General features: G+C 31.1%; 1 protein-coding gene across 4 annotated transcripts in view; it reads right to left on the bottom strand.

Moving 5' to 3' along the window:
• LOC139524597 (fibrocystin-L-like) overlaps window positions 1-17,845 on the bottom strand; it is a 68,999-nt gene that overhangs the window by 38,471 nt on the left and 12,683 nt on the right. For all 4 annotated transcript variants that reach the window (XM_071319516.1, XM_071319517.1, XM_071319518.1 and 1 more), the window contains exons 5-24: window positions 14,288-14,345; window positions 13,596-13,689; window positions 12,868-12,921; window positions 11,498-11,614; window positions 11,062-11,132; window positions 10,482-10,592; window positions 10,166-10,252; window positions 9,481-9,752; window positions 8,952-9,043; window positions 8,337-8,496; window positions 7,730-7,859; window positions 7,145-7,291; window positions 6,522-6,682; window positions 5,707-5,940; window positions 5,137-5,252; window positions 4,584-4,738; window positions 3,896-4,056; window positions 2,780-2,870; window positions 1,132-1,292; window positions 176-407 (exon numbers count right to left, since the gene is read on the bottom strand). In XM_071319516.1, the coding sequence (XP_071175617.1) occupies window positions 176-407; window positions 1,132-1,292; window positions 2,780-2,870; window positions 3,896-4,056; window positions 4,584-4,738; window positions 5,137-5,252; window positions 5,707-5,940; window positions 6,522-6,682; window positions 7,145-7,291; window positions 7,730-7,859; window positions 8,337-8,496; window positions 8,952-9,043; window positions 9,481-9,752; window positions 10,166-10,252; window positions 10,482-10,592; window positions 11,062-11,132; window positions 11,498-11,614; window positions 12,868-12,921; window positions 13,596-13,689; window positions 14,288-14,345 (2,704 nt within the window). The remainder of the gene's footprint in view (window positions 1-175; window positions 408-1,131; window positions 1,293-2,779; window positions 2,871-3,895; window positions 4,057-4,583; window positions 4,739-5,136; window positions 5,253-5,706; window positions 5,941-6,521; window positions 6,683-7,144; window positions 7,292-7,729; window positions 7,860-8,336; window positions 8,497-8,951; window positions 9,044-9,480; window positions 9,753-10,165; window positions 10,253-10,481; window positions 10,593-11,061; window positions 11,133-11,497; window positions 11,615-12,867; window positions 12,922-13,595; window positions 13,690-14,287; window positions 14,346-17,845) is intronic.

Raw genomic sequence — 17,845 nt, 5'->3', positions numbered from 1 at the left:
TAAAATAAATGTCAAAAATAAAATACCTTTATTATATTTTTTTAAAGAAATAAATTGGGTTTTAAATGAAACAAATGTCTTCACAGCTAAAAAAGTCAAATTATTATTTCCACAATGACAGCCAATCAAATGAGTGCATTCAACAATGTTTCAACATTACTTATTAAGAATGTACCTTGAACAGGGGATGCCCATGAAAATGTAGGGGTACTGTCAGACTTCCACTCAAAGTCACAAGTTCCTGCACATTTTGAGGGAACATTGTTTATTCCAACCTCTACCTGAGGTTTAGCGTGGGGTGTCCTAAGGTAATCTCCTCCAATGGTGTCTAACATATGACCTCCATTTCTTACTGTCTCTGTTTTAGCACTTGGACTAGCTCCATTCAAGCTGCTCTGGTCACTAATCTGTAAAACAGATTAAACCATATAAAATGTCCAAAAGTGTAATCTATATTTTCTTCCATCTACTTTAAATTCAGAAATGATTGCTGGAATTTATTATTGTGATTTTGTCATTTTTGACTAAAATATGATTTTTATATCTTTAAGATATTGAAAAAAATCCTGTTTTATTCATATAATTTTTTTTAATTATTGCGATTTTTGCCCTGTCACATTTTTCACAATAATAAAAACGTCGCAATAATTTGTGAATTTACAGTAGTTTATTCATAATACTATATAATGACATACCTATATATTTATTATAGACAGTGAATATCATAGTATATTCTTTTGTTATCTTTAACTATAAGCTAAGGTCTATTTATTTATAGAAGGGCAAAAAATCAGTATATATCATATATGATGCATAAATTGAGAATGAAGAGGAGGAATTTATCAAAGAGACAAACAACTACCCAACCAAAGTGCAAAAAAACATTTTTTTAATTTTTTTTTTATCCGATGGATTCAAATATGTTATGAAAAATATACCTTCATGTGCTTCTTTTAATTAAATTTTCATGCTTTTAGAAGAAAATCCAATTGACCAGTCTTAGCGGTTAACATGGTTATTGTGTAAATTCGATTTCAAAATTACAAGAATATAAATTCATATCACAGTCAATGAAAAGATTACAAGCAAGAATATACATTATCAAGACTGATTTGAAATGGTTATACATACTGTTATCTCAGACTGGTCTCCCCTGTTTGTTAAAAAGGTAATAGTCCAAGCAAAGTTAGAACAGTCTCCTTGATGCACAACTTCCACCTGTCCCATAGTATCTTTAAACTTAGATTCCAATAGGACTTTCAATTGTTCTTCTGTAGAGTCAACTGGGATGCCTGTAAAATCATAAAGTGTTATTATATATTTTACTTGATTCTATTATGGTAACCAATATAATAATCAATCAATCCATTTACCCTTACGTTCTATTGTAAGCCGTAGAGGCCATGTTTGTTTTGGAAGGATAAAAAAAAAAAAAAGCATACTTTATATTCCTAAGGTGCAATCAGTTCAAGTTTGGTTGAAATCATTCTATTGATTTCAAAATTCAGAATTTTCAGTAATTTTTCAAAATGTTAATAAAATTGATTGATTGACGTCCAGTGGCAAATTTTTCATGCATGTTAAGGACGATTATAAGTCAATAACAAAGACAAATGATGCCAATGATAGATTTTTTAAAAGTAATAGGGTAATATCTCACATGGCACGTAAGTTTGTCATGAAGCCAATGATAGATGTTAAGTAATAGGGTAATATCTCACATGGCATGTAAGTTTGTCATGAAGCCAATGATAGATGTTAAGTAATAGGGTAATATCTCACATGGCACGTAAGTTTGTCATGATGCCAATGATAGATGTTAAGTAATAGGGTAATATCTCACATGGCACGTAAGTTTGTCATGATGCCAATGATAGATTTTTTAAAAGTAATAGGGTAATATCTCACATGGCACGTAAGTTTGTCATGATGCCAATGATAGATTTTTTAAAAGTAATAGGGTAATATCTCACATGGCACGTAAGTTTGTCATGATGCCAATGATAGATGTTAAGTAATAGGGTAATATCTCACATGGCACGTAAGTTTGTCATGATGCCAATGATAGATGTTAAGTAATAGGGCAATATCTCACATGGCATGTAAGTTTGTCATGATGCCAATGATAGATGTTAAGTAATAGGGTAATATCTCACATGGCACGTAAGTTTGTCATGATGCCAATGATAGATGTTAAGTAATAGGGTAATATCTCACATGGCACGTAAGTTTGTCATGATGCCAATGATAGATGTTAAGTAATAGGGTAATATCTCACATGGCACTTAAGTTTGTCATGATGCTAATGATAGATGTTAAGTAATAGGGTAATATCTCACATGGCACGTAAGTTTGTCATGATGCTAATGATAGATGTTAAGTAATAGGGCAATATCTCACATGGCACGTAAGTTTGTCATGATGCCAATGATAGATGTTAAGTAATAGGGTAATATCTCACATGGCACGTAAGTTTGTCATGATGCCAATGATAGATGTTAAGTAATAGGGTAATATCTCACATGGCACGTAAGTTTGTCATGATGCCAATGATAGATGTTAAGTAATAGGGTAATATCTCACATGGCACGTAAGTTTGTCATAAAACTTATTCAATGTTTTTATTAACTTTAGACCAATAAGCAGCCATACAATTCACAACTACTAATACTTCGAAATTCAGAATAAAACTTACTGAGAGTAGTACCTTAGAACAAGCAGCATAGAATATAAAATTCACAATTACATACAAATATTTAGGAGTAAAGAAAAAACCTACTGAGGGTAGATCCTTCGTAGGCTACAGTAAAGGTACCAGTAATTGGTGGATTAGCTTTGGATGTTTGTGTAACAGCAACAGATAACTTTCCCTAAAATGTAAAAAATATATTTCAATTATAAATTTAAAGCCTTTCTTATACTGATTAACTTTCATTTCAAACAGACATGGCAAACCAAGGTGAAGGTCAAAATGTCTTTTCCTAAAATCGTCTTTACATGGTCTTTTAAAATTAAGTAATCTTACCTCTAGATGAAATTTATCTTTATTTTCTATCCTGATATGCATTAAACTTTTATTTCTAATTTAAGAGCATATAATTATTGTATCAGAGTTGAGAACTTGTCACTATCTCATTGTCATTGTCTCAGAAAAAATAAAATTGCCAGTAGATATTAAGAAATGTCATCAAATAATCAATTAACAAGAATGTGTCCAAAGTACACGGATGCCCCACTCGCACTATCCTTTTCCATGTTCCATGGACCGTGAAATTGGGTAATTATCTAATTTGGCATTAAAATTAGAAAGATTATATCATAAGCAACAAGTGTACTAAGTTTCAAGTTGATTGGACTTCAGCTTCATCAAAAACTACCTTGACCAAAAACTTTAACCTGAAACTCCCACTTTCATTTTCTATGTTCAGTGGACCGTGAAATTGGGGTCAAAAGTATAATTTGGCTTTAAAATTAGAAAGATCATCTCATAAGCAACAAGTGTACTAAGTTTCGAGTTGATTGGACTTCAGTTTCATCAAAAACTACCTTGACCAAAAACTTTAACCTGGACGGACGAACGGAACCACAGACGGACGGACAGACAGAGCCACAGACCAGAAAACATAATGCCCCTCTACTATCGTAGGTTGGGCATAAAACTTTCAAGAATTATACATTGACCATTTTTGGTCACTGGTGTAAAATAAATAATCGGGAGTACTATATAATACTTTTTTCACAACACATTTGTGTATTAAATTAATTGTAGGTTTGTTGTATTCTTGTTTGTATGTATTTTGATTGTTATTGCTTGACCCCCTATGGGTGAAATTTTGTAATAAAGATGAGTATAAACTTTTAGAATTTCAGAATTATGTGTACCATAAAGACTTACAGTTTGAGTCTCAGCAATTTTAAAGAGATCAAAGTTGTTTCCACATTCAAATGGTTCCATGGTAACCTGATATTGATTCATTGCACTACTTGATACACTGACAGTCTTCATTGGAAAGCCTCCTGGTTTGGCGGCTCTGTATCTCTGGTAATTCATACCACCTGAAATAAGAAAATAACACCTTGAAAACTTTTATCACACTTATATAATTAATTTCGTAGAAAGTAATGAGAAAAGTACAGAGCAACCATATATTGTCTTTGAATATAAAAATTGGTGTGGACTAGGCTTATACAACAGAGCTCAATGCTAAAATATTTTCAGTGAAAAAAAGTAAATTATGGTCATGTAACAGATGATGTCAAAATTCTAAAAACTTGTAATCTTTTATAATGTCCTAAAAATGTCTACAAAAAATATGCATTATTTCGCAAACCATGATTTATAGTGTTTTTCTTCTGAATAAATCTGTTGAAAATTAAAATAATTTTCATAGCAAGCTTTCCTATAATTTAGATTTATTTTTTATTTTTGCCGTTTTGATGTTTGAATGATTTATTTTTTATTTTTGCCGTTTTGATGTTTGAATGATTTGATTTTTTTTTTGCCGTTTTGATGTTTGAATGACACATTTTGTATCTTCTGCCTTTGTTTGCTATTGTATTTTGTTCATTATTATTCTGCTTACTTCCAACATCAGAGCTGCTTTCTAACACGATAGCAACAGTATCAATATAAACATCCTCCTCAGATATAACTTCTATTTTATCTACACGGTGAAGAGATTCATCTTTGTCCCGGGCTATCAATGGAGTCCCAATGTCCATACAAGTATAATTCCATCTAAAACAGAAGGAAAAAGTGAAAGCAGGTTCACATTTCTGTTTATACATGAAGCAAAAAATTTTGTATGCATAAATTTGTTTTAATTATTTATCTAATCATTTTTTTAGAAGTCTAGACAAAACTAAGCCTTCCTTTCCTCAATGAGATAAGAAGACATTTTTTTTCACCTCAGCAACTAGATCATTTCCCTCCCCCATACCCCTCAGTACCCATCTCAAATACCATGAATCCACCATGAATAGCATCAATTAGGATTTTCCTCTGGAGTGACACAATGTAACTAGCTTGTACAAATTAATTGTTACAACAAATAATGTAGCTCGTTTTTTTATGATAAAATTGATGGATTTGCATTTGTCAATTTAAATATAAAAAGAATCTTTGACAAGACTTACGTGTCCATTGAAGCTTTTCCTTCGAAATTAATGTAAGTATTGCGGCTCCTCTCTGCACCTTTGTAAGTATGGACAAATTTCAACTGCTGTATACTGCCTTTGTAACCAAAACATAACTGAAATAAAAATTTAATAATTTTTTTTATTTTTCTATTTTAATTTTTAGAATTTTAGTAACAAGAAAAGAAAAATCTCTTCCAAAATTTTTAATTTTTAGAATTTTAGTAACAAGAAAAGAAAAATCTCTTCCAAAATCAAACTATTGATAAACATGAACTTTTTTTCGAAGAGACAACCACCTGACCAAAAAAACAGAAAACAGTCGAAGTCTAGATTCTTAATTGTTTTCCCTTTTTACTTAATTTTGGTCATGGTTGTTTTATTTTTTTATTTTTTTTTTTGAAACTTGATTGAAACATTCAACATTGTCTAATTTGGCCGGGTATATTTGTTTATGCCTTTTCTTAGAAATTCGTAAGAATAATATTTTCCAAAGTGTTATCAACATTTATATATCAGTAGGAGACCAAATATAAGTTACACTCATTTTCATTTAAAAAAGCTACTTACTTCTCTGAAAGTTCCAATTTTAGGTCCTAGTTTCGTACTAGCAGTTTGGTAGATAAATTTTGGGTTTTTGATAGAAAATCTACCACAGAGAGGTTCAACTTCATTAACAACTTCCCCCATGGATGATGATACACTCCCTTCAAAGTCTTGAAAGTAAGCAGCCACTCCATCTTGGAATGCAGCAATAGATGATGGACATCTTACTCCAAACATGGTTTTTAAAGCTGTTTCAACCTAAGGTCAAAAAAAGATGTCAGAAACAAAATAAATAAATTTAACTTGTAACAGTGGCTGTATTAAATAATTATGTAGCAGACATTTACTTTTTATAGTTTGTTGTTGCTTTTAGAGCTAATTTCCTAATGCCTGTAGGGTAAGACTTTGGTTGGCTAGCTTGTGTAGTTTGTAATTCAGATTGACATCTGCACACATAAAAAGACAGGCAAAGTTAAACCTGTATATAATCATATTTAAATTGGGATACTATCCCAATAACAATTGTACAATAAACAAACAAAGCAAGCAAGCTAACTAAAGTGTTACTCTTCATGCATTAAGAGAAATTAGTGACAATTTTTGGGTGGTGCTTTTTTTTTTGATATGTTGTTTACTCTTTAAGCAGTAAATATTATGCTCAACAGTTAGAAATTATTTTAAAATGTATTCAAATAAAGAGGGTGAAGTGGAAGATGTATAAAATATATAAATTCAAATATTTTGATTCCATAAGGACATTTTATTCAAAAATCATTCTGCAGAGAAAAACACTCAAAATCAGAAGTTGAAAAGTTCAAATCTGATGCAATTTATTTTACCTCACTTGCAGTGGCATCATTAGCTATAGCAGGGGAGAAAACTCCATCAATTTCTAGATGAGCCTTGCCCTTTCCTGACACTCCCTGTGTTGTTGTTGAAATTTGAATGTTCAGACCACTGCCTATAGATTCTACCATGGAGGTCAACTGAGGAAGATTTCCTATAGAAAAAAAAATCTTTAAAAAGTGTGGACACAGAAGAATATCATGAATGAGGAAAGAGTGACTGAGTGAGTAAGAGATGTTGCTACAAAAAACATAAACCAATATGGACTGAGAAGACCTGTTTTATAAAACATCATTTGGTATTATTATTCCTTGAAAATCTGAGGTTTAATAGGCCATTGGTTCATTACAACGCCTTTTGATTTGAAGTTTAATTGAAAACTCATTGAAAGAATTGATTTTCATCTGCATGGATTTTAATCTTGAAGGTTAAGTATTAGGTGTTGATAATTAACAGTTTATTTTAGTGGTATAAACAAGAAAAAGTAAAACAAAATGTTACAGTCTTCCGAAATACTTCATAATAATTGAGCCCTTTTAATTCATTATCAGATTATTATTATCTTTTTGTGAACTTTAAGTTTGAAATACTGTTTTTTTCAATCTTTATAACATACCTCTTGTTGAATCAAATGTAATTGTGAATTCTTCTGATGTATCTGATGGAGAATTCTGAGTGACAGTCACAGTATCAGGTGCTAAAGAAGCTAAGTCATTCAAGGCTTTTGTGACAGTCGTAGCATCTGATGTAGCTGACAGAGGAGCTACAAAGATTAAGTATATGGTACAACACCTTTAATTATAAACAAAGTTAGCTGACAATCTCATTTTCATATCTATTCTGAAAAAGACCTCTTCACACCTTATTACAAGCATGCTGTACTGCAAATACTTGTAAGGTAAATTAGATCAAAACCTGTTGTTTGTGATTACGAAATCATTCGTATTGCAATTGCGATCATAATTTTGATTTGCATACTGGAATACAGTTGTAATAGAATGTAATAGGAGGGCGTGTTCTAAGAATATCAATGAATGACTGATTGATTGTTGGTTGCTTAACGTCCAGTGGCAAATATTTCATGCATGTTCAGGACGATATCAATGTATGAAACTAGTATGAAGAACATTAATACCTATAAAAACAAAATCTCATTTCAATCTCCCACAAATTATTTCCTTTCTTTAATTATTGATTTTACCTGTAAAGACTCCATTTAATCCTAAACGAAATTTAGCATCCAAGTTCTGCGCAGCGATATCTGTTATGGAAACTTTCTGAACTTCGGACGTAGAAGATACTGTTGCATCATAGCCACTAATTGTTATCTCCTACAAATTAAATATTTTATACTGATTATTTACAATTCTAAAACAACCTTCATATAGCACTTTGATAAACTATATCATTAATGTATGGTATTTTTATTTAGAATTCCTGCAACAACAAAAAAAAGATGAAATAGAAGTTGAGCTGTATTTTATGATACATATACAAAACTAAAATTCACAGGCTGACAGAGGAAAACATATTTCAGTTAATGTAAAATACATTTTCCCCATACACTCAAATACATATATTAAAGGGAAGTAACTCTTGGTGATTTCAATTTTATTAACAAACTGTCTGGAGGTTTTCAGGTAGCCAGTTTTGAGAATTTTCAATGTTCAATGTATACAATAATTAATAGAATTTACGAGTATTAACTAAAGGAAAGTGGTGTCTAACTGATCTGTAAAGTAATCCCACATCTTTATCTTATTACCTGCACTTCATCAGTTTAAGTGGGGTTGAGAATGATATTTTACCTGTACTTCATCAGTTTTTGTAGAGTTGAGAATGATATTTTGTATTTCTTGGTAGGCTGATCCACTCATACTAGCAGTGACTGGTGATATTGGAGATCTGGCAGAGACTTTAACACTATCTAAAGCATTGGCATTACCAGCCAGGACTGTCATGAAGTATCTATAATAGAAGGATAAAAAACGTCAATCATTTGCTCAAACTTTATACAAAATTTTTCACAGAACTCAATAATGCCGTATTTTACATCTGCTGTTCAACTGTAAACTAATATTTTACTTGAATGATTAAAAAAAGCAGAATCTTCAAGAATAAATCATTTTATCAGTATCTAGAAGAAACTTTGAAATGCATATGTGCACATGTTATATGCCAGTTCTTTGTAATTGTAGGGAGATTCAATGTTAATACACATATACTTAGAGACTTTATAAATAAATATGATCAAAATATAAAATAGATGCACATCTTTACAAGTATGTGAATTGTTTCTGTCGGGTCTCTCTTTCTCTGAGATAGACTATAGATTTTGCACTGTCAAACTTTTTAAAAGTTATTGATACTTAATTAGGCCTAAGAATTGATTGTTTGCACTTTGATTTTTTAAACAAACATACTTGTTTCCAGCAACTAAGTCATATTGAGGAGAGGTTTGTCCATTATGTGTCCAGTAATTATCAGCAGCAGCCTCACATCGGGCTACTTCAGTCTGAAATTAAAAATAATAAAAATTGACAAACCATGCTTTTCTACAATATTATTGTGAACAAAACTATGATAGGTTCAGATAAAAAAAGTCAATATTATGTGTACAGTAATCAGGCTTGTATATATAGTTCAACTGGTAAATTGTCTGCACCCCTACTCCCCCAGAATTATCAGGTAAAAAAATTGTTTGTAACTTTTAGAAAATATCTATTGAAACTCCAGTAATTTTAATTTATGTGTGGTTGATTTTTTTCTTAAGTTCTTGCTTTTTGTACTCTAAAAGCCACACCCTTGTCTGGCGTGTTATGCAGAATTAAACCACAGACTATGCAAGCATTTTAACAGTAACAAATCTGGTATAAAATGGTAGCAATTATGGATATATAAAACATAAATATTACCTGGTCAGTTATTACGAATATATAAAACATATATTACCTGGTCAGCTGGTGGTCCAGTTGGACTGAAATTCAGTGAAGCATAACCATCAGCCATAATAAGAAATCTGTATGGTGCTGTAATACTAGGGACAAAATAACCGGTCAGTCTCAATACATTAGCACCAGATTTGTTAGCATTAACAAATGAACTGCTGTCCATGTCGGAGGAGACGTAATCTGCTGCTGAACTAGACAAACCAGCAATGTTTGCTCGGTCTGCGAAATCAACAGAGGTTTGTGTCCACTGTTCTGCAAATAATCCACGGCCACCTAAAATAATTCAAAGACATTATAATGATATTTCTCACTGCATGTTTCACTTTCTCAAAAGAAGTCATAAAAAAACCTGTGATAAGTGTTTAAATAAATCCTAATGAAGCATATTGCTGATTGTTGAAGGCCTATAAACTATAGATGCAGTTTTCACCATAATTACTTTAATTTTCAGGCTGGGAGCTTATTTTTTTTAAATTTTAGTTAGATTCTGTTAGCCTGTAGAGATGATTTTTACAGGCCGTAAACAAATTTTACAAGCCTGGGCTGCTGGTCCTGTGGCTAAGTGTTAGGACAGTATAAATATGCATATGTACTGTGTTTGATAGTTGTCTCATTGGCAATCATACTACATTTCCTTATATAATATAGAAAGTTTTGACAGTATTTTAATCAGTATATAAACATACCTGCATATGAATCCTGAACAGCTGGTTGATTTGGTGTTTTACATTGTATCTCTGTGTCTGTCATGCTTGTAACTGTACAGGTCTCACCTAAAACAAAATATACTAGACAGTAGAAAATTTCCTTACCCATTAAATGGACTTAATTTTTGGAAATAATAAAACACAGTTCACTGTCTTAACACATTCATGTAAAAGACTAACTATTTTCTATTCAGTAATAACCTCATACATTTGACAATAAGACATCTTATTTTCCATATGAGTTAAGAATAAAATTGTTTTTGATTTTTATTCAAGTTTTTTGTTTTCTACAAACCTCCAACTTTAACATCAACAGGGGCATCAGTATTGTCAAAGTTGTTTCCTGTTATTGTTAAAACTGTTCCTCCATTGACACTTCCTTCTGCTGGAGATACGGAATTCACCTCTGAAATAAATAGGTAAGCTTGGATAAAACATCAATGAACCTAATATTTTTCCAATTTGACATATATAAAAATTTAGTTTTGAACATTTTTAAAGATTACTCTTTTTTCTCTATCAGATGTCACACAAATATTGGAAGTACAAACAACAAAAATATAACTCTGTTTAGCTACATTCAAAACTGACTTCACATAAAATTCAACATTCTTATTTCAGACTATCATTGACGTTATTATTGAGCATTATTTGTCAAAGTTGTAAACTAATTTGAAGATGTGTAACATACAAAGAATTTTCGTTCAAATGAAATATGAAATGGGATCAAATTCAGACTCATGGGTAATTCTGATGAAAGTTTTCTTTGGCTAAAATTTTAAAAGCATCAAGATATGCATTTACAGAACTAGAAGTGACGTCATTTTAAAACCCTTACATAATAAAATTCCTCTATCTATTTACATCCTACATACCTGCATAGGTTTGTAACATTGCAAGTTTTCCATCACTGCGTAGTAAAACTGTTGGTAGCATGGCATAAGACCTGTATTAAAAAATCAAACTCAAGATTTAAGATTTTATTCATTAAAATTCACTGTCAAGTAATTTCTCCAGTTTGTATATTTGTATAACTTTCTCATTTATTTCCAGTTATATTAATTATTATAAAAAAAGACAAACTGTAGATTCAATTTTTTTTTAGAGGAAAAAATAATAATTTGATGAATATTTGATTTCCTGGCTTTACCAAACTCTGCAATCCTAAAAATATAAGTATGTCCTTGAACAATTTAAAACTTCATGGTCTACCTTTACCTTACCCGAAAAATCCATGAAAATGTGTATCCTGTGAATTATATAGAATACACAATAAGAAGCTTACCTACACATTACCACTGATCTACCTACCTTCCATATTCAAAGTCTATGATGATAGTGATGTTCTGGTTGCCAACATAAGAACCACCCATTTTACATTTTATGTAACCATGAACACCATCAGAGGGCTCCAAGGCAAGGCCATAGCTGTAAAAATACAACAACACATTTTATGTAACCATGAACACCATCAGAGGGCTCCAAGACAAGGCCATAGCTGTAAAAATACAACAACACATTTTATGTAACCATGAACACCATCAGAGGGCTCCAAGACAAGGCCATAGCTGAAAACACACAACAACATATTTTATGTAACCATGAACACCATCAGAGGGCTCCAAGACAAGGCCATAGCTGTAAAAATACAACAACACATTTTATGTAACCATGAACACCATCAGAGGGCTCCAAGACAAGGCCATAGCTGAAAACACACAACAATATATTTTATGTAACCATGAACACCATCAGAGGGCTCCAAGACAAGGCCATAGCTGAAAACACACAACAACACATTTTATGTAACCATGAACACCATCAGAGGGCTCCAGGGCAAGGCCATAGCTGAAAACACACAACAACACATTTTATGTAACCATGAACACCATCAGAGGGCTTCAGGGCAAGGCCATAGCTGTAAAAATACAACAACACATTTTATGTAACCATGAACACCATCAGAGGGCTCCAAGACAAGGCCATAGCTGAAAACACACAACAACATATTTTATGTAACCATGAACACCATCAGAGGGCTCCAAGACAAGGCCATAGCTGAAAACACACAACAACACATTTTATGTAACCATGAACACCATCAGAGGGCTCCAGGGCAAGGCCATAGCTGTAAAACACACAACAACATATTTTATGATACAGAGATTTACTTAAATAATACCATTGTTCATGAAAGTGCAAAGCCAAAAATATATATTTGTTATATGTTAACTCTGCTGTTGGATTGTTTTTTTATCCTTTTTTCTTATTTAAAGTTCAAAGCTAAAGTCACAACAATATAAAAACAGAATTTTACCACTATACAGTAACATTTGTTTTAAGGAACACTTGCTGAGCTTATAAAACATTTAATATTTAACTGAAAAGAGTGGGAAAATATTAAAGCATGTGAGTCTATCCCTTTTTTTGATTTAATTGTAATTTGTAGACAAAGTTTATCTTTTCTCTTCAATGATCTGCCAAAAAATGAGTTCTCTATATGGGATGCAATACACTCAATGCAATGGTAGAATACATAAATAAAGAATAACATGACTAAGAACAGGTGTCTTTATAAGTCATATTTGCAGCTTCTTTTTTTTCAATAGAGTTTTAAGAAAAAAGTTTTTTTTCATAAAATTTCTAACAAAAGATTATATAGTTTTCTATTTTCTTCTTACAATGTATCTGTAACTGTGTCTTTGGGTTCACAAGTTTGGCCATTGATGTACACTCTGAAAAGATATAAATAAGATTAATATTATGACTACCATAATCTTGTCATTCCATTTAATAGAATACAGTCAATGGACAGCAATATTTAACATTTGACATTATTGTTATCACCTGTAATAAATTTAAACTAGAACTCATAAAATTTAATTTAAGAATATTTTAACAAAGGAAATTCAGTTATCTCCCCTTTAACATATTTGACCGTAAGATTTCCGTTTACCTTTCTACAACTGCTATAAGTTTATCAAATAACTAACTAGTAGCAACTGACAGACAGATAGGCGAGTATGATACATCAAAACCATGTTAGTAAAGAGGGTATAAATATGGTTTGAAATGAACTTCAAAAAGTTCCTTAAAATAATCAGTAAATTATTTGGGATTGTTAGGATTTGGATGGAAAAGGCTGAATAGTAAATGAATCAATATATTGGTCATCCTAAGTCTGATTGGCATCTATCAACTTTCATACATAGAGAGGGTGACTGAAGGAAGTCATTAGTTGTAAATAAAAAAATACTTTAATTTACACACAAACACATTTGGAGTGTGTTCAGATATTCTATACCAGTGCACATAGAATCCTTGACGGAATGATGGAAGAGGCTAGATAAAAATCTATGCCTTGATAACGGTTTGATACTAAGGGTATTCTCTTGATTCAAATTTTTACCTAAGAATTTTGTTTTCTTTGCCATTTGTACTGGTCAGTGTATTACTACCATATCTTGTGGTCATTATATTTCCAGTAACTGTGACCATTGTTCCTGAAATAATAAAAAAAATATTATCAAGAAACAGGTGTATATTTTAATTGCATTTCAATTGTCCTATGTCATCTCATGTATGTATATTTACATTCTTACATGTAACATTGCCACTAGAAATGCTATGTAGGATTATATATGTTGTGTAACGTAAGAAAATATCTGGAATAACACAAAATAACTGAAAATTACATTTATTCAAATAGAAATGAACCCAATTTAAGGTGTATGAATGCAAAATACTATTGTGTTACTCAATGTGAATAAAGTCAACATCCTTTGTACACAAGGAGGTGTCTACAAACAAATATTTTTTAGACAGAACCTTACATAATTGTAAACAAAGAAAGACTATGCCAATGATGTCATGAAATACTAATTTCCTAAGTTTAAATCTCTGCTCTTAAGTTTTTATCAGTTTATTAGACAGGCTTACTTTTATCAATATTTACTCAATATTCTAACTATGTTTGAAAAGAAAAATTTGTCTTTAAAAATTGTTTTTTTTTTTTACAAATATACTTTAATTGTCCAAAAAAATATTTCGAAATAGTATTTTCAGATGAAACCCTTTATCACTTATATACATTTCACTCACCTGGTACCCCTGAGGCAGGTTCTATTTTTGAAATGTAGGGTGTGTTTCCCCATCTTACCTGAAAAAGAACATATATAAAATCAATACATTTAAGTGTACTTTGAAATAACTTATTTCTGCCAAATAAATATGTTTCTTCTTTGTGTTGCACTAGCTATATAGACTGACATGCGAAATAGTCAGCGGGAAGACATGTTGCCCTACCTGGACAGTGGACACATTATTCCGACTCTAAGCCAACTATTCTTTGTTCTTACTTTAACGCTACTAGTTTAAACATATTTTATTGTTCAAAATGACAAATGGATCAGACACAAGTTTTACAACTTAGTAATGTCTTCTCCAAACTGCCACTGCTCAGGGGAGAAGCAGCAAATACCAATTTTTAAGTCTTTGGTTTGACCCAGCACCTGTTTGAATTGCCAACATCCTATGAAGTGAACAAGCTACTAGGAGAGAACTGAGGAGTCAAGTCATTCTCCACTATAGCTAGCATGTCTTGCAGTTTCTGTCTTTCTGATTTTGTATAAACCAAATCAGGTTTTTTTTCTGAATGTTGACTTATACACATGGCAAGTCTTACAGCTACACCTCATACGTAGATTAAATTTAATAATAGTATTCTATAATATAAGATATATGTAAGTTAGCCTTAATTTACAAGTACTTTGTTTTCACAAAATTTGCAAAAACCATAAAATTATATCAGCATTATTAAGTTCATAAAATGATTCAACATGTATATTTATTGATTTGGTTTCAAACCAGGACAGGTAATTATAATTGTTCTACTGAGACCTCAAAACATACATCAATATTTGACAAAACTATTTACAAAGGTTAATTATGTCAAAACATCCCATGGATATGTGTAAATAATTCATTACTAGTAATTAACAAAACACCATTCATAAACCAATCCTATGTCCTTTAATTCCAAAATATCCTCCGATGACTGCATCGCCAAATAAACCTGTCTTAGATAGATTAGATGGTCACATTTTTAAAATCCATTGTCACCTTTTAGACATAATTTTTGAGAAGAATGATATAAATCCTTTATCTAACTGTTCCAGGAAAAATGTAGTATATAACAATGCCTGTGCAATTGGATGACCAGATTTAATTGATTTGTCACAGACAAACTTCAAGAAAGCTACAACATTTTGATCAGACAAAACAGGGAATTCTTTGTCTGAAAATAATGTCATCTTAAATTATTTATAGAAGATTTCAAAAATATTTATAATGGGTGTTAATTTGTAAAAATGATTCTGTAGAATGGTAACAAAATGAAGTAAACAATACTGAAAACTTTTGATGATTAGTAATTACTCAAAAATATAGGGGTCATATTTTTGAGATTAGAGATTTTGTTCATGCAGTGGGTATGAATTTGACAGTTTGAAATTAAAATAATCTAGCTAATTATTTGTTATTATATGTTGTAGGGTCTAAACATTGTGTAATAAAGAAAAGATCCCTAGAACATCGTTAATGTTGTATTTGCCTACAAAATACCCCGTTACAATTATTTTTTTTTTTAAATTACCAAAATCTTGTGGAAGAAAATGTCTGGCCCATGTCATAGTACACAGATCAATGAACATGGAACTAGAATTTTATGCCTTGGAATATAAAATGTAGTTGTGTATTTCTAAAAGAATATAAACAGGTAAAAGTGTGGGGCTAGAACACGAGTTGAAATTATTTGTTAGATATTTTTGTTTTACTTGTAATAGATGTAATAGATACAATACATGTGCACACTATATTGGTGACAAATACATTGCTATTTGAAATTGTATAAGTATGTCCAAGGAATTGTATATTTAAAAGGAATGGAAACGCGGCTCGAGATCAATCGGGATACCAACAGCGCACCCGCAGAGTTATAAACCATGTCTGGCTCAGGCGGAAGTATGATGAATAATATAAAAAATCATGACGGAGTTCCATTTCCTGTCATATAAATCGGTCTTTTAATTCACGGGGTCATCTTGCTTGAGACGATATAAATGAGAGAGAAACCCGAAATCAAGAATAAACTTTTATTCCTAGCAAAAAGTAAGGCCTTAGGTATCATTTTAATGCCTCATCAAACATACGTTTGTAATATTGTATTGAGTAAATTCTCATTAGAATAGACCTCGGTCTTGAAAATTAAGGGAGTTTCATCCGGATTACTAAACAAAAAATACTGTGTTTTGATTTTTTTCTAAAAACTTGAAAACTGCGAAGTGCAAAACAAAACAGTTGATATCATTATGAAGCTGAAACCTTATTCTATCGCTTAGGCTCTTTTTGAAGTTTCTTGTAACTTTTAAGAATTTTCTACGATTTTTCGAAATTTCAGTTTTGAGTTTCAATATTCTGTCAAAATATGTCTATCAATCTGGGAGTGCACTACGATTTCTTTATTATATTGGAAAGTAGAAAGAAAAAAGTGAGAAAATGAGATATCATTTTAAAGAAGGAATATTTTTCTACAGTTTGATCTAAATTACGAATGCTAAATGTAATTGGTACAATATATATGATTTTATTTCGAAACATGTTGAAAATTTGAAGTTGTGCGTCAACAAATACATCGACACTTTGTATTTTGGTATAAGTTAAATAACTACTTGAAATAGATGTGACATTGACATATAATTTAAAAGCTTAGTCTTTTTTCTATCGCATAGTGTTCGTTTTATGAAAATGGTGATAAAAACGAATTAGCTATGATTTTTCAAAATCCCATGTTTATATTTCACATTGACGCCATTTTGTTTGAAATAACAGACAAGATATATATAAAAGACACACGATTGGGATTTATTGTGCCTTAATATACCATGTACGATGTTATGCATTTCAAGTTTTTTTGTCAAATGCTGCTTTAGATACTAAATCGTTGTTTAAAATGCAGTTTGCCATTATAAAGCGTTGCCGCAAATTACCATACGAAACAGCAAAACTGTTCCTTCCTTTTTCTCCCAGAGCAGTAGTCTATAGGCCGCAAAAGTATTCCTTTGGTGTTTAAATAAATAAAATGCGAATGTGGGAAAGTTTGAACTGTTTCTAATTAGAAAATTTATTGCATCTCTGCATAATTTAGCATTAATTAACAGGTGAGCTCGACATTATTAATTTTTAACATCTTAAAAGTATGTAAGACCAGAGACAATATTAGCTTATCATTGATACATGATATATTATACCTGCAAATTGGAACATCCTGCATGCCGTTGTTTATTATAACACCTGTAATCTGAGTTCTTTTATCTAGATAATATACTGCAGTTGTTAAAATTTCCCTTCCTTCATAATAATTTATTAACTTCTTTCTTTAACAGTCATTTAGTTACATGTTCTTTATTTTGCATGAAAACTTTTTAACACTCGTAAAATGTCCGATATCATCTGATTATGACATACCTTCATGAAATAATACGATAAAAAAAAAATTGAATAATAAGTTTTTTATTACTAACTTTGCATGTGGTTGTATTGTTATATTTTTTTTCTTGGATTAATTTATTTTATGACTTAGCTACTTTACCACGTTGTTCG

Source organism: Mytilus edulis, chromosome 5 (genome assembly GCF_963676685.1).
Source record: "Mytilus edulis chromosome 5, xbMytEdul2.2, whole genome shotgun sequence".
NCBI lineage: Eukaryota > Metazoa > Mollusca > Bivalvia > Mytilida > Mytilidae > Mytilus > Mytilus edulis.
This window is presented reverse-complemented; position numbering and strand designations above follow the sequence as displayed.